At 43.5% G+C, this 23,852-nt stretch overlaps 1 protein-coding gene across 5 annotated transcripts in view; it reads right to left on the reverse strand.

The window, feature by feature from the left end:
• Positions 1 to 244: 244 nt before the first annotated feature.
• Positions 245 to 23,852, reverse strand: part of LOC138615862 (caskin-1-like) — a 40,172-nt gene continuing 16,564 nt past the window's right edge. For 2 of the 5 annotated variants that reach the window (XM_069689726.1, XM_069689731.1), the window contains 16 exons: positions 22,577 to 22,685; positions 22,015 to 22,123; positions 21,301 to 21,395; positions 19,886 to 20,000; positions 18,923 to 19,240; positions 18,013 to 18,111; positions 17,720 to 17,904; positions 15,368 to 15,449; positions 13,007 to 13,074; positions 10,799 to 10,906; positions 10,142 to 10,243; positions 9,810 to 9,948; positions 8,501 to 9,306; positions 7,762 to 8,419; positions 5,665 to 6,328; positions 245 to 2,165 (listed from right to left, as the gene is read on the reverse strand). In XM_069689726.1, coding sequence (XP_069545827.1) covers positions 2,069 to 2,165; positions 5,665 to 6,328; positions 7,762 to 8,419; positions 8,501 to 9,306; positions 9,810 to 9,948; positions 10,142 to 10,243; positions 10,799 to 10,906; positions 13,007 to 13,074; positions 15,368 to 15,449; positions 17,720 to 17,904; positions 18,013 to 18,111; positions 18,923 to 19,240; positions 19,886 to 20,000; positions 21,301 to 21,395; positions 22,015 to 22,123; positions 22,577 to 22,685 — 3,754 coding nt within the window. In that variant the 3' untranslated portion in view covers positions 245 to 2,068. The remainder of the gene's footprint in view (positions 2,166 to 5,664; positions 6,329 to 7,761; positions 8,420 to 8,500; positions 9,307 to 9,809; positions 9,949 to 10,141; positions 10,244 to 10,798; positions 10,907 to 13,006; positions 13,075 to 15,367; positions 15,450 to 17,719; positions 17,905 to 18,012; positions 18,112 to 18,922; positions 19,241 to 19,885; positions 20,001 to 21,300; positions 21,396 to 22,014; positions 22,124 to 22,576; positions 22,686 to 23,852) is intronic. The other 3 variants (XM_069689727.1, XM_069689729.1, XM_069689730.1) reach the window with 3 other exon arrangements.

A 23,852-nucleotide genomic window follows, 5' to 3' on the forward strand; every position in this document is an offset into this window, starting at 1 on the left:
TTGGTCTAATGATCACAAAAGCTGCTGTGGCTGAACAGGAACAAATCCCTGCTGCCAGGTGTCACTGTTTTGTGGGAAAGCTTTCCGGATGAGCAGGGGCTGCAAAAGCAGCAGATTAATCCCAGAGGATTTGGAATGAGTTGTTTAACAATCCCGTATGGGGGGGGAATGATGTAGTTGTAATCATGTCTTTGACAATCTCCGAGTCGATGAGATGGAAAAGAAGCACATTTAAGAAGTCGCGTCAGGTTTAATTTATACATTTATTCTGATCACAGCTGTACAGGAATGCATCGTCACAGCAGAAACACAACCTAAACCCAACCATGGCACAACAGCCGTCACAACACATCCAGAACTCGACCATAAATGTACAGACTCAATCAGCTCACCTCAAATCAATGTTTATAATCAGCATCGAGATTATTATTATTCACATAGAACCATCTGTCTCTCAAATATATCTTTGTTTTCAAAGAGCATAAAAATACAAGTGGACTTTTCATCGGGATAAACACTGGTGGTCGATCCACCTGTCTGGCTTACATGTGGGGGGGGGGTACCACTGAAAACCAGGGACCCGAGGAGGAGCGGAGCCAATTTATTACAGCTTACAGGGAGGCCTGTATGAGCTTGCACAGAGCTGCTCAATGGCAGGAGGGTGCAGACAGGGTGATTGATTTTTAGGGATCATACAGGAACGCACAACTCAACCTAAAAGCTACTTTTGACACCACAGACACACGGGGGTGTGAGGAAACAGAAAAAAAAAATAAAAAAAATCATTATACATTTTGGAGAGAAAAACATGGGAAATAAACGGAATATATGAAAAAACACTACCAAGGCACAGAGAGATGCAAAGTTAACAAAACGGACACAGAGGGAGATAAGAAATGAGGGAGACAAAATGGAAGGTGGGCGGGTCAGAGGCAGTTTCACAAACCAACACTAGAGGGAGCTCTAACAGCTCAAATACCCAGGTATATTATAAACTCTATGTGTGTATGTATGTATACTGGATGTACTATATAAAGCATTGAAATATAGGAGTATCTTTTAAAAACACTGTTCACTGCAGCAGGACAAAGGGATATACCGCATGAGTGTGTGTGTGTGTGTGTGTCAGTGTCTTGTGTTGTGTGTGTGCAGATTCAATTCCAAGCAGACCTCCATAGATGGAGCTAAACACCAACGAAGCAGAACACCAGCAAGATTTAACTCAGTGTAGTGTGTGTTTGTGTGTGTGTGTGTGTGTGTGTGTGTGTCATGGACGCACATCTATATCATCTTTCTGATCATTAGCATAACTACTGTACGAGTGGGAGGACATCGACATGAGCATCAGCAGGGACTACACACACTCGTAAACAACAACAACGGCAACAATAACAGCAACAGCAACAGCAACAACAACAACAACATGAACAGAGACAACACACAGATCAGGAAGTCCAGCTAACCACAATCCTCCACTCATACAGAAGAGAAATAGGCTACGATTCGACTGGAAAAATGCATCTTTTTTGACATTGCAGGAGTGAGACAGTCGGAAAGCGGCCCGTCTTGCCGTGTGCTTTTAAAAATTCTGTCCGGTATCTCATCAGTATCTATCTCATCTATCTATCTAGCTATCTATCTGCCGGTCAGATAGTTAATGTGCTTTATTTTTTGCAAGCAATATGCTTATCTGTCTGTCGGACTGAGTTAGCGTCGCCGTCCTCGCCAGAGTCCGTGGAGATAAAGAGGATGAGCAGAATGATTGTGCTTCTCGGTCCACGCGGCCGCCTGAGGCCGGGCGGCGGTGACTCGCTTGGGCTGCAGAGGTCAGAGGTTGTGTGGGAGCGGCCTCCTCGCGTCATGAGGCGGACTCGAGCTACTGTACCAGACAAAGAGGGACTCGCTCCTCGGTGCTGTTACGAGGCTACATGAGAAGCGCCCACGCAGGAGGGACACGAGCTCCAACACCCGCTCTGCGAGCGCCGGCCTTGGGAGAGTTTTCTTGAGACACCTACACATGATGAGGGAGAGGGAAAGGGCGCGTTGGTAATGAGATGTGGGCAGGAGATCAGTCCAGCATTGCGTCCAGCTGGTCTGCCAAGTCGTCAAACATGCTGCCGATGTCGTCCAAGATGGAGACTGTTGCTTTTTTGCCAGAATGAGAGCTGGAAGATGGAGAGCAAAAAAAAAAAAAAAAAAGAAGAAGAAGAGGAGTTTAGCTGGTAATGAGGCAGGAAAAGCACCAGTACAGTAGTAGAATAGAGATGTGACGCAAGGGGTGTTTCCCCCCGACGGTTAGAAAGCATTTTAAAGATTTATTTCAATGGTAACCCCGATGTGTCTGAGCAGATACACAGGGATATCCAGATACACAGCAATATCCAGATACACAACAATATCCAGATATACAGGGATATCCAGATACACAGGAATATCCAGATACACAGGAATATCCAGATAAACAGGAATATCCAGATACACAGGAATATCCAGATACACAGGGATATCCAGATAAACAGGAATATCCAGATAAACAGGAATATCCAGATACACAGGAATATCCAGATATACAGGAATATCCAGATACACAACAATATCCAGATATACAGGAATATCCAGATAAACAGGAATATCCAGATAAACAGGAATATCCAGATACACAACAATATCCAGATACACAGGAATATCCAGATACACAACAATATCCAGATATACAGGAATATCCAGATACACAGGAATATCCAGATATACAGGAATATCCAGATACACAGGAATATCCAGATACACAGGAATATCCAGATACACAGGAATATCCAGATAACAGGAATATCCATATACAGGAATATCCAGATACACAACAATATCCAGATACACAACAATATCCAGATATACAGGAATATCCAGATACACAGGAATATCCAGATACACAGGAATATCCAGATATACAGGAATATCCAGATACACAGGAATATCCAGATATACAGGAATATCCAGATACACAGGAATATCCAGATACACAGGAATATTCAGATAACAGGAATATCCAGATATACAGGAATATCCAGATACACAACAATATCCAGATACACAACAATATCCAGATATACAGGAATATCCAGATAACAGGAATATCCAGATATACAGGGATATCCAGATACACAGGAATATCCAGATACACAGGAATATCCAGATATACAGGAATATCCAGATACACAGGAATATCCAGATACACAGGAATATCCAGATATACAGGAATATCCAGATAACAGGAATATCCAGATATACAGGAATATCCAGATACACAACAATATCCAGATACACAACAATATCCAGATATACAGGAATATCCAGATAACAGGAATATCCAGATATACAGGGATATCCAGATACACAGGAATATCCAGATACACAGGAATATCCAGATACACAGGAATATCCAGATACACAGGAATATCCAGATATACAGGAATATCCGGTGTATCTTTCAGGATCAGAAGGAATATTCTCTAAACCTGCAATGAGACTTTGGTATCGTACAAAAACCTTGGACACCGGTACTGGTACCGATGCCTTGACCTCTTTACCAGTTCCTGAGTGACACCTTTTTTTTCTGGTCAATTTTATAAAAATCTATTTTAATAAAAACAAAATTACATCCCACATTGTAGTACAAGTCTTTAGTTTCCATGGAGATTAGAGGGGGAGAGTGTATCTCAGGTTGTATTCTGTAGCTACAATTAACAAATGTCCCCTAAACATTCACCTGCAAGTTATCGCTCGACGCTACGATTTACCGATGTTCTGTAAACACCTCACTGGTGTGTAGCGGTGTGGCCAAAACTAAGTTTAAAAACAGTGAAACAAAAATGGAAGATTTCTGAAAACAGCGCGACGTTGTGGATGTGGGCAGGTCGCAAAAGTCCCGGCTTTGTGTTTGTAAATGCCTAAAAACGGACTCTCCGACGCTGATGACATTTACCGCTGCGTAAACGAGACAACACCATGGGAGGTGTCACTATGGTAACGAAGGATGAGTGATATTTCAATCGTGGATCGTACCAAAGCAGTTTAAATGTTTGGAACTTTGGTTCGGCTCGAAACAAGCTGTTTATTTACACATCCGGCTGGTACAGAAAAATATCATCCTTCATTTGCAGTCGTGTTTCTGTCCGCCTGGTAAATTTAAGTCTAATATTCTCCTTTTTTTTTTTACTCTGTTTTGGTCTCTTATGAAGCAGCGGCCTTTTTAGCTGCTAAATACTCTGCTATGTTCACCTGCTATTTACTGACTTTGTTGTCTTTGTAAAGCTGTTGTTTGGCTGTGCTGTAAACAGGTACACCAGTTAAACCTCTTGTTGTGTCTCTGAAGAAAGTAGCTGCTCAAAGAGTGTTTGTTGTGGCATTAAAACACACTTCCTGTTACCTTGGTAACAATTTCAGCTTCATGTTTTTGTCACATAAAGAGTTATAAATAGTCCAACCTTGTTTCCTACTATTTGTTATAGGCTGCTGTGAAGGCTCCAAATACTATAGTACACATCAGCCCTTAAAAACCGTTGCTATGGTGCAGATGCCAAATGAGAGCTGTGGCAAATTTAGAACCGTTTGTCATTGCAAAGACAATCTCTGACCCAGAATTCAAAAGGAAAGTCATTTATAATGTTGAATGTTTTAAAAGGTCAGTATTTTAGGAACCAGATTTTTCTGCAGAATTTGTGGTTTTGCTCAACACAACTGTAATTTCCCAGAAACAGCTGAAACCACAAACTCTTGTTTTTACACTTCAGCTTAGAAGGATTCAGATCACATTCACAAACAGCATGTGAAATGAAATGCAGTGTAGCTTTATAACATTAAGGCCTTTCTAACACACACTATGCAAAATATTAATTACAAAAAATGAAATAAGCAGTACAAATTATGTAAATCTATGTTAACATGCGACACATACTGTTGTCTGGCAAACTATAAGAAAATGTTATGCACACACGTGTGCAGTTTTTCAGGGCGTTACATGGATTCGGGATATAAACTGTTCATTAGTGAGCTACACAGGTGTTGCTAGAAGTATTGCTAAGCCCCCCTGTCTGGGGTCAGATATTGTTTAAAACCTTTCTTGGTTCCTGAATGATACCTTTTTTTTTTTCTTCTTTTTTTTTTTAATCCATTTGAACTAAAAGTAAATGACATCACACATTTCTGTTCAAATCTTCAGTTTTCATGCACTTTAAAGGGGGAGAGTGGATTTGTTGCCACAATTTACAGATGTCCCCTAAATGCTTCACATGCAAGGTAATGCTGGACACATGCCATGAGTCACCCCTAGCGAGCTAATGCAGTGCACACAACTCGGACAAAACTTAAAAAGAGTCGACAGAAAAGAGTGAAATAAGGTGTTCTAATGTAAGATTTACATAAGTGGAAACAATGGTTATATGGAAGTGGGCGTTATATGGAAGTGGGCGGACTGAACCAGTACAGCCTGTTTATGGAAAGCTGTATTGCCTGTATTTTGCAGCTCTCTAACGCACAAAGAAAAGTTCATTTAAGCTTCGATCCCTCTATTATTAACCCGCATGCCGACATGTCGCCCTGAGAAGTTGTTGTTGGCTATAAATCTACATTCAGTCGCAAAATCTCCAGATGTACTTCATGAATACTCACTCATTTTGTGCGTCATCCTCTTTGATCTTGTGCTCTACAACCTGCAGAGCTGCAGCCAAGGAGGCGCTGGTCTCCTCCAAACGATGCTGAACCTCTTCCTCCTGCTCTGCTTCCTCCACTTTACTCTCCACCTCTTCTCTCGCTCCTTCCCTCTTTGAGGGCTTTTTCTCCGGCTCCCTCAGATCCCCGTCCTCTCCCCTCTTCTTCTCCTCCTCCTCCTCCTCCTGCTCTTGGTGCCTCTTGCGCTCCCTCTCTCTCCTCCTCTCCTCTTCCTCCCTCCTCCTCTCCTCTTCCTCCCTCCTCCTCTCCTCTTCCTCCTCCGCTTCCCGTCCTCCCAGCAGGTCGATGGAGAGGCCGGCGATGGAGGAGCGGGGAGGCTTGACTGGGTGTGGAGAGGGGGTGGAGGGACTCTGGGCCGGAGAGGGGGAGGCCAGAGGGAGTCCCGGAGAGAGAGAGGGAGCAGAGGGGGTGTCGGGAGCTGGGAGAGGGGCGGCAGAGGTCGGAGAGGAGGGTTTGGGGGCCGGGGTGGGGCTGGCTGCAGCTGGGCTGGTAGCAGCAGAGCTCGGGCTCATCGTCGCTGTAGTTACTATTGCTTTGCCTGGTTTGGGTGCTGTTGGAGGCCCGCGGGGTTTCGGTGATACAGGAGGGGGGACACGCTTCGGCTCTGGTCAGAAGAAATCACGCGTTTTTTTTTTTATAGACAACTGGCCAATAAATCAAATCAAAGACAGTTATTATTATAGTTCATTATTACTTTATGTAATCTTTTACCACTCAGTAGCTTTGTGATGCTGGTAAAGGACAACTTTTCTAGTTTTTTTTAACTACAACTCCCTCAGAATAATTCATTTTGGTAACAGCCATTTGCAGAGGAATAAAACAATATATGATCATATAATCGTGATAGAATTTCACGGGATGCCTGTAGATTATAATACTTATGTATCACACTTTTTTTTATTTTTTATTATATGCTTGAGCTTCCTCAACATGAGTCTTCTGGATAACGACACTATAGGCTTATGTAATGACCATCTGGGAAATGGTCTGACTTTGTTTTCTTAATCTTTTTCCGCCCACCGTTTTCTCACAGGACGCAGCACCATGCAGAAATGTACATGGACGCAAACACGTAATACATGGATCAATAAATATGTCGCTTGTCTTTTTAGTCAATAAAAAAAAACTACGTGTCATAAATACAAACCTGGTCTCAATGAGAATTACATACCTGATTCAATAAATGTCAAATAAATAATTGTACACATACTTTTTTTTTTTTTAAATAATAGCTTTAACATTTTGTGTACTCAACTAAATAACTCTTTTCTTAGAAGTGAAGACAAAGAAGTGATGTAATTTATACTTAAAAAGAATAAATAAATATAACAAGCTAGAAGATGTGTGAATTGTATGATATGATGCATCATAATGTCTGTGTATCTTAATTTTAAATACAGTAGTACATGTCGGGCGAGAGTATGCTCCCTCTGAATAAATTGGTTTATTATGGGGCTGCACTTAATTTCTCATCATTAATATATCTGCCAATTACTTTCATTAAGATCTTTTAGAATGTCATAAAATTGTGAAAAAAAAGTTACGTGTTTCATTTGAATAAAAATCAAGAAAATTCATCACAAATTGTCGCTGTACTGCTCTGATTTAAACACATTGTCCCGGTTCAACTCCAGCTGGAGACCTTTGCTGCATGTGTTTGCCCCGTTTGCTCTTCTATGAAATTAAATATCTAACAAATAACACAAATGTAAAGCCCCACATTAAAGGATTTGAAAATCGTCTTACTTTGGTTCTTCTCGGGGGTAGAAAATAACAACACTTTGACAGACAGAAATGGAGATGAATAATCCCACCCTCTAACCCCAAAGTTTCAAATAGAAGGACGCTGATGATCCAATCCATCAAAAGTCTACATAGCGGCTTTGAAGTGATTTTAACTGCTGCAGGACTACAGATATTAATGCAAACAGTTCTAACACAGAGGCTAAACTCAGTGACTGATTACCAAAGTTTCTGTGTGTGTGTGTGTGTGTGTGTGTGTGTGTGTGTGTGTGTGTGTGTGTATGTATATCTCACCGGGGCTCTGTGCCATCTCAGTGTTATCAGGCCCAGGTATGGGGACCCTACGGGTCGGGGTTGGGGGGTCAGCTTGCGTCTTCCTCAGGGTGACTGTGGAGGGTTTGGGCGAGACCGGTGGCCTCAGAGACTTCCTGGCCTCCATCCACTCACAGGTCTCTTTGTTGGTCTCCGTCCTGTCAGAGACCTCAGACACGGGTCTCCGCCTCAGGACCACGCCGCCGTTCTGCTGCGGCTCGCCTTCCTTTTTCCAGCTGCTATCTGTTGGACTGCTGGGAGAATCTGATTGGTTATTGCTTTGAATCACACGTTCTGCATGCTCAGACGTGCGTGGTCTTCTGCGTATAGTGTCTGTGCCGGTTGTCATAGTAATGACAGTGGTAGCCACGGATGCGGGCGCTTCAGAGTCTGTTGCTAGGGGACGCGGCTTCCTTCGGAGCGTCGCTGTGCCGTCGGTGATCTCTGATGCTGAGGTGACCATGGTGGAGCGGGGTCGGGGCTCCGGACGTTGCTGAGACGGTTGCCATGGCAACTGGTCTGTATTATCGCCAGGAATGCCTTCGGGTCCACTGATGGTCCTGCGCCGATTTAAAACATCATCTTCCTCGGATCCAAAACCTCCTGCGCCTGCCTGGCGACGCAGCAGCGGCGGACTCACCTGGAGATCACATGATTGTTACACACACACACACACAGCTACAAAATGTAAAACCCGAATCTCACAGTCACACCCACCCACCTGTAGGTAGTTGGTGCTGCCACCACCCAGATTCTTCTGCAGGGGTTTGACTCCACCCACGATGGATGTTTCGAGCATGGCTGCGAGGCTGCGAACACTTCCGGAAGCCCCCTCCGACCTCTCCAGGCCTCCCGTGTCCTGAGCTCTTAAAGCTGCTCCCAGGCTGCCACAGTCACTGGCTCGTCGCTCTCGATAGGTTGGAGGGCCGAGCAGCCCCTCCGCCTGTCTCTCAACCTCTCCATCACCGCCAGTAATGGAAGAACAGGACCGTTTAGGCGGCGTCGGCGGCCGGCCTTTCCTACGTGGACGGAGGGTCACCGATGATTGGCTGCGGTTAACAGTGACGTCATTGGGGGCGGGAGTATGTGAGGAGCTGCTGCGGCACACCGTGGCGTATCTAGAGTCTGATTCAGAGCCAATTAGACTGTGAGTTCTCCGTCGCTCTTCCTCCTGACAGGGCAGACGCAGAAGTGGTACTAACATGTCGGCTGCAGACATCTGGGCGGAGGGACGCGGCCGAGCCCTGGGGGAGGCCTGCTGGCTCCGGCCGTGAGGGGGGGTTTGTGGAGGGGTCTGGGTCGGTGTGTGGGGAGGGGTCTGCGAATGTGTGAGACCTGGGCGAGGTTTGGCCAGTGGGCCGGGGGCACCGTCCCTCAGCTTCCTCGCCTCCCTGCGGGGATCTGAGGAGGTGCTGCCACCGGGGCTGGACGGAGGTGGAGACGGGCTCTGAGGAGGCTCGGAGCCACTTTCTCTTCTCTGTAGCTCCTTCAGTCTCTTCACGCCCAACATCATCTTCTTCTGATGGCCTGAGGGGAGGCAGGGTTGTGGAGGAAAAGAAGGGAAGAACTTATCCCGAGGTAGAAAAAGAATAAAGACTAGAGTTCAAGAAATTCCAGAGTATTTATTACTGTTTTTAAAAAATAGCCATGAAATGCACGCTTCAATTTTCTGGAAAATTTCTTGGCAGCCTGATTCTGCCCTGGTCATGCTCATTAAAACGAATCCACAGCTACACAGCCTCCAGGCTGCAACGGCTACACGACCTTTAAACATTTGTTACAGTCAAAAAGTAAAATAATTACACAACTTTATCGGCTATTAGAGGCTACTTTAGAGGCAGTAATTATCTCACTTCAGGTCATTGAGGTGTCTGTGTTTTTAAAATTTGGAAAGTAACCACAATAAAATACAGAGAAAATTAAATTAGGTTTGTTCTTATTTTACAGCTGCTTTGAAACTTCTCCTGACGTTAATGTTTGATTTGTCCCATTTGGTTATTTCCCATCTTTATGATGTAGCCGTGTCTTACCGAGCTTAGTTATGCCGATCTCTTGCAGATCTTCCAGGCTGATGTCTGAGATGAAGTCAATGTTTTCATACCCGTTCTGCACAAGAACCTGGTAGTACTGACTGAGGCCCAGGTGAGACAGCCAGTCTCCCAGATTGGCCTAAAATACACACAGGGACACACAAACATGGGCACGGTGTAATAGATTTCTTCTACGTTCTTATCCTGAACAACTACTGAAGTTTCTTAGCCAGCAGACAGATCTGCACATGTATATGCTTGTGTGCGTGCAGCTGCCAAAACTGCACATCTCCCCCGTTTTGTAGTTCATGTAGTACATGTGAGAGGCTTACAGGCTTGTGGTCTGGCAGCCAGTCTGTGGAGGGCAGCTTGCTGATCTCTGATGTTAACTTCTTTCGATGCCCCGGCTTCATGACCCCAATTGCCGTCAGGTCCTTCAGCAGAAAGCACACTCAGTCACGTCACAAATGCACCACAACGACTGCAGGTTGTTTTTTTTTCCGTTTTTTTTCCCCTTCTCTTAAATGTAAACAATTTTATGTGCAAGTTTGACATTTATACATAAGCTGCGTGTGACATGCCTTCAGGAATACTGTGTTTAGGATAATCTCTGATGAGTGTCCCGCGCCCCGAGGGGGGGGGGGGTGTTACGTCATACCACTGTGTCTGCTTCAGTACACACACACACGCACGCACATACATACACACAATGGCATTAAAAACACGCAGGGACGAACACAGAGTAGCGTTTACTGCACAGACTGGAACACGCGGCCATGTGTGAACACAGGTATGTGAAGGAAGCAGACAAGAGTATGAGAAGTGACTGGTTGAGGCTCAGGACTCACACCGGGGGGGTCATGTGACAGAGACAGGAGGGTCATGATGACATCATCCAGGTCGGTGGGGAGCTGATTTGAGAGCTTCGCTGGGCGGAGCCTCGACAGACAAGGGGCGGGGCGTGAGGGGGCCAGGGGTCATGACCTTACCTCAGGGGTCATGCAGCTAATGGTGTCTAGATCATATCCCGCGGTGAGGAAGTGGGTGGTGTAGAACTGCAGCTGAAACTCACCCAGCCACGTCACTACTGCCTGCTTCTAGAACACAGAACACATAACACTACTGCCTGCTTCTAGAACACAGAACCGTCCCGCCTTCTTCTAGAAGAGTCCACAGGCTTCTTCTAGAGCGCAGAACTCAGGCCTGTTCTGGAACTCAGCATGGCAGCTGGTTCCAGAACACAGAAGGGGGAAAAGTTCTAGAAAACAGCATAGAAAGTTTAACCCTGCGCCTACATCAAGATCTAGAAAGAATGGGAACCTGTTCTGCAATATAATAGAGAGCTTTTCTACAAAACAGAATGTTAAATGCAGCGTTAACCCTGCGATAGTTCCTAAATGTGAAGCAGTATGCTGCTGACATTTATGCTCAAAAAACACCAACAAGATTTTTTTTTTTTTAACATGCTGCTACTAAAATATGTAGCAAAATCACTTCAGGGTTTTCTGGAATAATACTATCAATGGATTTTTGTTTTGGATAACCATTACTGCCAAACAATGCAGCTCGAATAGCAGAGAGCAAATTAGGAACTAAGTGCCCACTTACTCCCAAGGTAATGATAATGTTTTGCTGCTGGGTTTTTGTCACCTTCCGAATACAAAGGCGGTAAATGGAAATAAAACACTTCCTTTGAGAAACATTATGAGCAATATGGTTTAGCAAAAACGGAAAGGGCGACATTACATTGAATTTTTATTGGCCGAGTCTCTCGTCGCGAGTGAGGTTGAATTTTTTGCTACACACATATTTAGCCTGATATTCCCAGACCCAAATTCACTGCGTAAACAGACAGGGTTTGGCTCGGCTCCATTGGGGATTGTTTTGAGACGTTCGTTGCATCCTACTGAGCCTACTGGTTTATTTTTAAACTACTGGAGCAGCTTTTAATCAGTCAGCATTGAACACCCTATGATGTATGCTGTGCGGCGAAACTCAACGAGCTGTACACGACGAAGACTGCGTCAACAAATGACCATTGCAGACTTTGTAAAGTAAATTTAAGGATACAAGGAGCATTGTTCTTGGTCCATCTGCTGTTCCTCGATGTTTGTTTGTGTTGATAAAATTATTTACAATTACATTTATGATATCACTTCATCTGACTACCATAGCCGCCCTTGCTGGAACGTCATTTCAAAACAAACACCGACCCTTAACGTTATCACTCTCAGCCATCGGCATTGGTCACTAATTGGTCTAATCGTCAGAGTTGCCAAGCAAACCCTCATGTAAACAGGATTTCCACAATATAATCACTGTCAAACCTCAAGCTGTGAGCAATCGGCTGGCAGAGCCAGATAAACAACCGATCCTCCAATTATAGGCAATCCTGCATCACCACCTGATCTGTTGCTGGTTAATTAGGCTTCACGTTGCTGTGTACTGTTTTCTTTAAGAACAACTTTCTACAGAAGGTAAAAACAGGGAAAACTGTTTACAGCTAGGGCCCCTGTATAAATTTCCATTCACCTGTATCGTATGTAGCAGCGGCAGGAGTCTCTGTGATAGAGATCTCAAAAGTCAAAGTACCACTATGGCTAGATACCATTGAGAGTAAGCGGGCGGGGGGGTATTTATAATTTGAGTAAACCTTCCCTTTAAAGGTCAAATTAGATCATTTTCTTTAAAATATTGATATACCTACATTTTGTTGTGAATGACTTTAGTGTCAAAGAATGTTGGTTGAGATCGACCAATGAGGACACACTACAACACTACAGCTTTTGCTTCTCTGTCACCTGGCGACCAGTAGGTGTTTGATTGTAGAGTAGGGCGAGGCCATTTAACCCTCAGCCTCACAGAGCACTCAGCGCTGCTGGCAGGTTCTAGAGCAGAGTGGCAGCATGTGGGTGTCTCAGTGTGGTGTGAGGGCAAGGGGTGGGTGGAGGGACAGAAGGCAAGACAGCAACGGACTCCTCGATGTGTCTGCCTGTCTCCATGGTGACACACTCACATGCCCATCCACAGGGGGTCATCTGTTCAGGTGCAACACAACCACCTCGCCAGATACCTCGCTGTGCCCACTGAACCCCACCCATGTAGATGTCTCTCTCCCAAACCAGAGCGCTGGTTGAGAAGAAGCAAACAGTAAAAGGTGGCCCCGGACTGGACCAATCTGCCATACAAGAACTCACTTTCCCATCATCCTCTTCTGCCTTGCGCTCAAACGACCGCTGTTGTTGAACTGTGCAACTCGAAGAGCCTTTAGGTTGAGGTGAAAACGTGACGGAAGGAAAAGAAGAAGAAGGAAAAAGAATCAAATATGTCACTTTCAGCAATAAAGGACAGTTTTATTTCACCTGATGGTGAATATCAGTATGAATATCATATCGTGAATATATCCTACAAGCTAGCTATTTATAAAATGCCAGCCGGAGCAGTGCTTTAGATCCTGGCTCCTTCTTGGTCGTTTATTTGTAACTGATGATTACCTGCACAGGAACATTTAATTATTTACAAACTATAGTAATCATGGAAATAATCACTGAAGTTCCCACTTTCGCAGTCATTTCTAGTCAATCTTTCAATCTTTCTTGTATTTAAGAGCTTCCTCCGAAATCATTTCCCTCTATGTCTCTGTTCCAGTAAATTATTAAGAGACTCAGGAATCATAATGGTACCTTGTCCCCCGACTGATTCTCAACATGCTGCAAAGCCAGGAATATGTGTTATTTTGTGATCAATAGCATTCTTAGAAGGTGAGAAGCAGTGAAAATAATAAATCAAGACTGGTTTCGTTGCCTACGAAATCCTTCATAATAATGCTGATAACAGCTTTGATGCTTGGCAGGCTTTGTGGTGTTGTTTTAACTGCACACCTCCCACATATCACTTAGACCAGTAGAATGACAGCAGATTAAATATGCTAATTAATGTGCTTCTTTCAAAGTGAGATTAGTTATTCAAGTACAACTGCAAATATAGAGTCCGATTTTCAGTGGGATACCTAACACACCAAATAAATGTCTATATGACATATAAATACATCAAACAGTCTTTATACACAGATTGTAACCGTACTTGCCTTCATCGCCTTAAATCGGATACTAACAAAAGATGTTTACAGTAATACAGTATAAACTCAAATATTTTATATCAAATAAAGTTTATAAGTTACAAGCGGGCCTTAATACAGTAGATTTATGAATGAGGTTTTTCGATATAGGCTGTGGTTAGTAAAGGATAACAAAAACTGCCCGGTCCAAACTTAAAGAATACGTTTCAATATCAGTTTTAAGGCATTATACTAAGGCCGATGGTCACACAGCTTATTCTACTGTGCTTTCCCGTTTCTTTGCTGTGTTCTTTTTTTGGATGTTATTTAGGTAGGTAGGTAGGTATGGGTAGGTATTTACTTTATTAATCCCCGAGGGGAATTTTTTTTCTGGATTTGTATTTGGATCTCTCTTCATATTTATAGCTTTTCAGGCAAAGACAGTTTTTATTCTGCTTATTACCAGCAAACATTTGTCACCAGTGTGTAATAGCCACGTTGGTTCACAGCGCTAAACATTAGTTTTACAATACTGGCTGTAAATATTGTGAGACATCTACGTTTTTCTTTGCCTTCTCTTTTCTACTGATCTGCAACACGTGACTCTCCAACCCGTTGTTATCCCCGGTCATCAAATACTGCTGTTTTGTTAAAGCTTAATAGTTTCATCTACACCTGTGATGTAGGTTTAGGCATCAAAACTACATGCTTCGCAAAGTGAAAAGATCATGGTTTGCTTTGTTGAAATAAGTACACTAAGAACGTTAGTTAAGTTATGTACGTTGTTACCGACCTAAAATATATCCAAACACAAACAGCAGTCCTCCTGTGTGAAGGTCCTGTGTCTGACCCATCCAACCACCCCGACCTCCTCACTACGCAGACTTTATTCATCTATACCGCGTCCTCCGACTTCCCCCTTTGACAAGCGTCATAAACGAAGGCATCTCACAACCTTCGAGCCGTCATTGTGAAACTAATATGACACACTTTGATGTGAGACTTGGCTAAGTCATAGAGCTCACAGATTACAGGGAACCAAAAATGATTTATCCCAGGAGGATCTGTCCCTGCTTGTTCAAAGCAGCGTTTTAGAGCATCTTTAATAAATAAAGCAGAACTTAAAATAGGATTATACAAGAATCGGGGTGGGAAGTGCTACTTCTTTCTGATGTGAGCAGACAGGTGGTCTTTAGAGGGCCAGGTTGACTAAAAGTGAAAAGGAGGAACAAATTATTCATAAAAGTGATCTGAACAAGCCCTCAGGCACTTGTTGTACTTGTGAACACGGCCTTGATCATTTTTCATTGTCGTCACTTTAGAACAGACAAAGTGCTTTTTTTGAATCATCGGATCAGACAAATTTTCTCATAAGCGAGCGAAAACAAGCTTAGATCTTTGTTCAAATCACTCCAGCAGCAAAACAAACTTTACACTGCCAGGAATGATCACTTCAAGTACAGACTAAGATGTTGTAGGTTGTCTGAGTGTGTGAGCTTACTTGCTGACTGCTCCACAGACTGCGACTGCTCCAAGAGATGCTCCTTGGCTTTTACAGACTGAGACAGCACGGTGGCCAGGAGCTAAAACATAAAAACACACACAAATACGCTCATATACGCGCACACACTCACATAAAGAAACATTTACTCAAGCGTAATCATTCAAATCCCAGAGGTGCCTTGTGACTCAGCTCAGCACACATAACAGATAGACTCAGGCTTGCCGCCCTCCTCCTCCTGTATTTCCTTCAATTTACTGCTACAGCAGAAATACGAGAATAAACATTTCCCAAATGCACAACATGGACACATCATCCAATTTGCCGAATGAGTGCTTTTTAAGGCACCACCTATAAATACACTACTCATGCCCAGTGCTAAGAATAAGTTTAGAATTAACTTAATGCGTTAGAGAGCAGACCTGCAGAGACCATATCACTAATTATAAGTTAATATATAATATAATATAATATAATATAATATAGACAATGGAAGAAGCAAACAAATAACATTACACAAAAAATAAAATGCACAAACTCTTCACTTGACAAATAAAAAACACTATTTCCTATTTCTAGCACATACACTTACACTCAAATACAATACATGACACATGGAAGTATGACTTTAAGTGTACTCTTAAGATATACTTTTCATAGACCTGTTACAGTTGAGGCTGCCCCCAAACAGTTGAATAAACTCCGCTAATGAGAAAACTCAAAGTTGAACAAGTTTTAAATAACCTTGTGCCTGGTCTGAGACTTTGTAAATAACTTTTAGAAATATTTTTTTACTGGCAAAGGTTTTACATTTAGGAAGGTGAGGAAGTGAGCGCCTCCCACACGTGAGAAGAAACATTCGCAACATGCAGCCACCGCCACTGAAGTGCATGCTGACAGCTAAAGTGTCCAGATAAGCCCAAGTTTCAATCTTACATTTTTCTAAATGTTGTGCACCGTGTTCGCTGCACCAGAAAAGGAAATTAAGGCCCAGTTCATGCAACGCTACAACCAAGCGGCAACCAGACGTCACCCGTTGGTTTGTAAACGGCCGTAGTGAAGCCTCGAGTTCAGAATTTGGCCGGTGCCATCTTGCCAGTCCCGAGAGGTTTGGAGCCGGCAGTGACCATATTTGGGCGAGCTGGGGGGGAGCGAGAGGTGGATCTGACTCGATCCGATTGGAAACCCGGCAATACCACGTCCCGCCCACCGATAGCCGTAACCTGACTGCACCACAGGTCTGTCAATCAAAGAGACACGCCCGCAAAAACACTGCTTTTTGAATTTATTTCATAATTAATGACGTGATTATTTTCAGATGAAGGGCCAGAAAACTAATAAGAAGGAGCAACTTTAGCTAGCAAAACTGTGATAACTCGTGGAGAAATTTTATTGACAGAATTTTATGAGACTGGTTGAATGGGAGTCTATGGAGCTGGAGGCTTTTTGGAGCCAACCTCTAGTGGCACCCAGTGGTATTGCAGCTTAAGGCACTTCCGCATCGGCCTCATTTTTCAGAACCGGAAGCTACGTCCACTTTTATATACAGCCTATGGTTACGACCGTGTCTCTTTTTCTCTTCATCTCTGCAGAGTTGCTCCAGACAGTAAAGGCTAGTTAGCAGCTATGAGCGAGGTGAGAGTAAAAACAGGACCACCATTTGGTGGTGCATATCTGGAAAGGTAACACATTGTGTATTGCTATTGCCGTTAAAGTTGTCGTTAACAGACTGTTCGCCTCGTGTGTGTGTGTCTGTAAGCGTAAGCGTTTTTTATTCAGCTTATTATTGTGGTTTTGTATTTCTCTGTCATGTTTTACAGTGTTGACAATGTGACTTATTACATTCTTTGTCAGTCCTGAAACTTTAACAATTTTTGGATTTGGTCAACTAGGTGAGTCTTTAGTCGCGGGCAGCCCGTGTAGTAATTGACACATCATTGTCAGTGATGGATAAACAACTAAGTTAACTAAGTGTGAAACAAATGCGTGAAGGTGAGGTGCAAAAAAGAGGATTGAAAGATAGACATAGTAGGATTTAGCTACAGTTTGCCCAGGTGAGGGTGTTGTTGGCATTTACAGGCTCAATTTAACATGTGATTAAAAAACAAACAAACCAGGAGGCCATCATCTCAGTGCACCTTGTGTAGTGTTGAAAAGAAGAGGTGCTGATCTCTCCAACGGAAAGAACAAACTGAGCAGGAAGCACATTTGTGGTTAACTCGGTAACTAGAGTTGTTTGTTTCCTGAGGATGTTTCGCTGTTTCCCAGAAATGATGTGTCTGTTGTTTGGTTGAGGTACAGTGGCAACGCGATAAAGCATGTAAGCGGGTAAAATGCGAGGAGTCTCGTTACCTTGACCCCTTCTGCTTGTGCGTGCAGGCCTGGAGCATTAAGGCCGTGAGTGTTGACTCCCGGTGTGGGTGCCGGGTGTGGACTGGGTGCAGGTGTGGTCAGAACATGCGTGTTTCCAGAGCCCTGCAGGCTGCTTGATGACCGAGCACTGCCGAGGCTGCCCACGCTGCCACTGCGCTCGCCGCCTCCGCACATAAACACACACACACATTGCAGTATGCGGTATCATATAGGGAACATTTCTCAAACACACAGTTTCAAATTGTCCCCTCGAAAACACGCTTAGAGTTTACCTGCCAGAGGTTTGCGCAGCACCCAGATGTCCTCACTGGTGCTGCTCTGATGTCCCAGAGTTGGGGAGCCTTGAGGACTCAGCTCTGCAGTCCGTGAACCTGTCACACACACACACACATACACACACCACACACACACACACACACACACACACACACACACACACACACACACACACACACACACACACACACACACACACACACACACACACACACACACACACACACACACACACGTTTATTACTGATATTATTTTAGTCTTGGTATTTTCAAATAACGTTCTTATTGCCACCAATTAAGTAACTAACCAACAGCTACACAAACAATGTGTGTCTCTCATACTTTCATATGTAAGAGTGTCCAACTCTTAAATGAACACCGTCAAAGACACAGACTCACACACAGAGATACACTCATTCACCTACACATGCATAAACATCGTAGTGGTGATTCTGAGACTTGTAAAACCTCAAAGACTATTTTTATTTTAAAACTAAATCATAGCACAAAAAGTATCTAAAATGTTGGCTAATTAATTCAAATTTTCATAAGGACGTTCTGCATGTGAAGTCATAAAAACGGTGCTTTCAATTGGAATATTTCAGGTAAAGGTCCAGTTCACTCAAACTACAAGAAATCTATTCCAGAACAAATAAGGTTACTCAAATTTATTTCATTTAAGCTGCTTTAAAGAGAAATCGCATCTTGAAAACTGAAAAAAAAAGAAAAAAAAAGAAGCCCTGACCAGTTAGGATTATCCATTTTTCTTTCTTTCTTGTTGTTTGGGTGAACTGTCCCTTAAATGAAGCAACAAGCAGATAGATACAGCATGTTCTATATGTTGTCTTGTCAAAACGGATGAAAAGGATGCTTATCTGTGATTTAGAGTGACACTACATTATGTACCTGTCTGACTTTGCTGCTCCTGAGAAGTGGAGAGAGGAGGGGGAGGAGGAGGAGGAGGAGGAGGAGGAGGAGGAGGAGGAGGAGGAACAGTAGTGGACAGAGGAGTAGACAGAGAAGGAGGAGAGATGGGAAGAGGAACGTACCCAAATGAGGAGAACCGAGGGAGAGACTGTGTGTTGGGGTGAAGGGGAGGAGGGGGTGGCAGATGCAGGGGGAGGACTTTGGAGGGGGGGTATGAGTGTCCGTTGACCGAGGCAATGGGACAGGGGTTGGGCCTGCGGAGCAGGAGGGTGTGGCACTGCTGGGAGGGGGAGTGGCCTGGACACAAGCCAGGAGGAGGGAGGTGCAAAATAACAACAACAACACAACAACAACAACTGATCAGTCAACTTGAAACAAAACAAGTCTTATAAGAAAAATTCTGAAAATGCATAAAATAATAACTGATTAAAAACCAAAACATGACAAAAGAACGCATCCATATATCCACAGGGAATATATCTGTATAAATTAAAATATAATATCACTATAGCAACAAAGCAAACAAACAATATGAACAAAAGCATCACAATCTAGCAGAGCAGGAAGGTTGGAGGGTTTATTCCTTCGGGAGGGTGACAGAAGGAGCAGATATATAGAGGAGGGAAGGAGGATTGACAGCCAGTAGAGGACAGTGTTTGATCAATGGAGATGATTGACAGGTCGGGGATTAACAAATGGGCTGCCCATAGAGGCCGATGATGCTGCAGCTAGCTACAACTAATGATCAGCTATAGCTACAGAACAGCTGCTGAAGTCACACGCAAAAGTTCACACATCCACCCACCCACACACACACACACACACACACACACACACACACACACACACACACACACACACACACACACACACACACACACACACACACACACACACACACACACACACACACACACACACAGCTGTGCTGTGGGTGGTCACCTGCCCTCTTGATGACTTCTACCATGTTGGAGGGGAAATAGCCCACACGGTCATTTCCAGTTCGGTTGTCATGAATACAGCCTTTCCATCGGCCATCAGAGTGCTGCTCCAAAACCTGCACACACACACACACACACACACACACACACAGATTATAATCTGTTGACATTTCTGGAACAACACTCGTACAAGCTAAACATAAAAACTCATCGCAGTGTGTGTAAAGTCCTCCTGAAGTTCACAGAACCAGCTCATTTCAAACTAGTGATTCACTAATGATAGCACCATCAAAGCTTTAGATGTCTTAGCTAGTAGACATCTAAATAGGGTGGTAGGAAACATCTGCAGTGCCGTCTAGGCAAAAGGAATAAACAATGTAACACAGTAGCATCATGAGGCACTGCCAAAAATAACTGTTTTTTTTTAGATTTCTTTGGAAATTAAGTTGTATCTTTGCTCGAGTTTTATCTGCATATACGGAGAAATTTGTGTGAGTATGCAGTTAAGAATGAGCGGAAAATTTCCAATTACGCTAACCTGTCACCATCGATCATTTAGTTGAGCTCACATTTGAGGGTTTTTGTAATTCGACGTCTATCCTGTCATTTTTTGTGAAACATAATTAAGGTGTCAGGTTTATGTACTGTATGAGCAGGCTGGGGTCCTGCTTTGTCAGTTAGCTACAAAACAGTGAACTGTTACACCCAGCATTTACTGGGTTAAAATATTGGCTAATTATCCTGTGTTCAGGCAGCTTGGTTTGGGGAAAGTTGCGCTTTAGGAACGTCCCACGTCTCAGTCAACGTCATTCACACATATGCAACATTGCAGCCCCCTGGAAATGTGCTCTGTTTCTGCTGATGGAATACAGAAAAGTGACAAACCAACCTCGTCATCATCAATTTATACCAACACAGGGAGTTCAGGAGGTCAATATTGTTTGTACACTGCATTTCTACGTGTTTCGATGCACTGCTGTTTTTAACATTTAACACAGTGAGCTAACGCGGTGGGCTCGGCTAACCCAGTCGGGCTATCTCGCCTTATTTACGGAGCAAGTGCATTTCTTCATTTCACCGCAAACGCTGACACGTCAAGTGACGACTTATCTGAGCTTTCAAAAACCTCCCACTTTCCCTGTGGGATATTTCCAGCTCGACAGGCGTTCGGGTGTGTTTTCCAACTTCCCAGTTGCTCATGAACGCACCGTAACTGACACTAACCTCTATGTAATAACAATATTTGTGTCACGCAACCAGTTTAAATTTTGTGATGTGTAACTTGCGGGAATCCCCCATGTTAAACTAGGTGTAAATGTCTATATCCTGATTAACTACACTGGATATTTACATGGGCAGAAGAAGTTCAGCCGACAGACTGGTTCATCATCATCGTCTATCTTAAGATGATTGTACCGTGATAATGTCTCCAGCTTTGATGTTGAGGCTGGTGAGGTCGTAGTTGTTGCAGTAATCCTTCAGTGCTCGCACCTGCATTGCAGCCGAGGCATCTACAACACGACAGTACAGACAGTGTAGACAAGAGAGTGGAAGGGGAGGCAGTGAGGGAGGGCAGATCAGTCCTACCAATCGAACAAATAGTAAGTCTTGTTTTGAGTATAACTACTGGAACAAGAAAACACCAACACAAAGCAAAATGAGCGGTCCGTGTCAGGTCAGATCATATTCTATTGGCTGGTACATAAACACTATTGTTGGATGGGTCTCTAAATCCTGAGTGGTAATCTGTCATTGTGTAAAGCAGTCTCCTCATTCTGAAAAATGCACACGTGTTGGTGTTTACAATTGAAACTTGACCTTCACTTTACATGCGTGCAGTTTAGCGAACAGAATATAGTAAAGAGGTAGTGAAGTAGTGAAGAGGAAAGCTCCAGTATTAAAATGCTTCCCCCTCATAAATGTGAACACATAATTCTCTCCTATTGTGCACGCTTTCTGCTTTTAATAACAAAACGTATGGGTTTGGAAAAATACAATTTTGACAGGCGGATTAGTTGGTGCTGGATCAAAAGCATATTTTGTGGTTCTGCCCACATCCAGAAGGAGGGTTTTAAAAATGTGTATCATACATGCGTTTGTGCGTGTGCGTTCGTACACTGGTGGTCTCACCTCTCAGTAACTGTTTGATCTCCCGGCTGGCCTGTGTGGTGGTGAACTGGTTAACGATGTCCAGAGCGGTTTGACTCAGAGTGTTTCTCACTCCTGCACTGATGCCACTCTGATGGAAGCGGAGGAAAACAATGTTCAACGCTGCAATGTCAAGATCACAATAGGGATGTGGCTGTGTGCACCTGCCTGCCGTCACATTTTGTTGTGTGTGCTGCCTCAGCAATAAAAATCAAAAGTGAAATACTGTACAGCAGGATGAGAGAGCGCTGCAAGCAGGCCCTGTTCAAAAGCAGGGTTAAGCATACGCATCCGTTTTCATCTGAAGGCAACAAAAGGGCTAAAAAAACTAAACAAACGCTTTGAATATTGCATGACAGGCGGGCGGCGAGCCAGTCTGCTACAGCTTTATGTAACAAGCTAACATATCCCACAGGTTTCCTCGCACAGCTCAGTGGGATGAATGACAAATGCTGAGGTGTAAATTCGCTCAGCTGAGGAGAGGGAGGCAGCGTTAACAACAGCTGCTTATGTAAACACATTAAACAGACAGACGTCGACTTACATCCAGCAGCAGACGCACCACCTCTGTCTTCCCACAGAGGGCAGCCTGATGTAGTGCTGTGCCGGACTCCGACTGTCTGTTGATATCTATACCGGCCTGAATCAGCAACCTGCGGCACAAAATAATCATGATGTTAAACCTTTATTTCAACTGGAAAGCTTCTTTTGTGACATCATTTTACCAAACTGTTTAAATAAAATAGTACAAATGACAAAACAAAATTAAACAAAATGTCCACAAAAAGGTAGAAAAGCAAAATGTCTTCAAGTCAATAAAAGTGTGCCTGTAGATACGTTTGTGGATGTGGAACTATTTTAACAGGTTTAAATCACAACAGCGGACTGGAAGTTTAGGTTCAATATAAATTGCGATTAATCTTCCATTTATGTGCCGTGTATTATAAATCATCTGTTCTTTAGAGTTTCTGCTTGTTGTCTCAGCAGGCTGCAGGTTTGCTTCTGTGTTTGACTTGCAGCAGTTGGCAGGCAGCCAGATTGTTGATGTTCACCATAGGAGCGAGAAAACAAAGAAAACAAACTTCTGCTATAGCAACAAGTCCCGTAAATAGGAACCACTCCAGAATTTAACCAGACTCATGAGGTTTGTGGTTGCGGTCACATGCTGCACAGCAGCTGAACAGCTAATCAGGAGATGGTACATTTACTTCTCCCAGTAAATGTTTGGTTGGTTGGTCATGGAACAAAGTAAGATGCAAACAAGGCCAGTGTTTATGTATGTCAATTAACTAAGGAGTGGAAGCTAATGTGGATTGTCGTTCACAATCTGTGAATCTTGTGTTGTGTAGCAGTCTGCTGGCTGATCCGGTGTCACCGTCTGCACTGCCTTTGATAGAGCACTGAATGATACTGCTTTGATTTCTACATTTTCTTTTCTGAGGAGAACATGAGGCAATTGATGTACAGAGGAGCTATTTAATCTCAGTTGAACTTTAAAGGATTATTCCAGTTTATTTCAACTTGGTGTATTTCAAATAAATGTGTATTGTGGCTCTGTGGGTCAAACTAACTTTGCAATTCTCTACTTTTGTTTTAAAGAGTCAGAGAAATGAGGTGTCTCATAAAACAGTGTGTGAATGACTTATATCAGCGCAACTAGAACAACCTCTCTGCATTTTTCCAAGAAACAGGATTTTTTTTTTTACATGAATCACTTAAGCTGTTTGTTTGCGAGTCTGACGAGACAGAAATTAGCAGCCTGTAACAGCCATTTTGGAAACTGTATCAGAGATCTCCCCCAGGAACAACTTTGATGGGTG

Source organism: Brachyistius frenatus, unplaced genomic scaffold (genome assembly GCF_029030835.1).
Source record: "Brachyistius frenatus isolate BFR_SWC_R1_liver_20210118 unplaced genomic scaffold, ASM2903083v1 Contig_7, whole genome shotgun sequence".
Lineage (NCBI taxonomy): Eukaryota > Metazoa > Chordata > Actinopteri > Embiotocidae > Brachyistius > Brachyistius frenatus.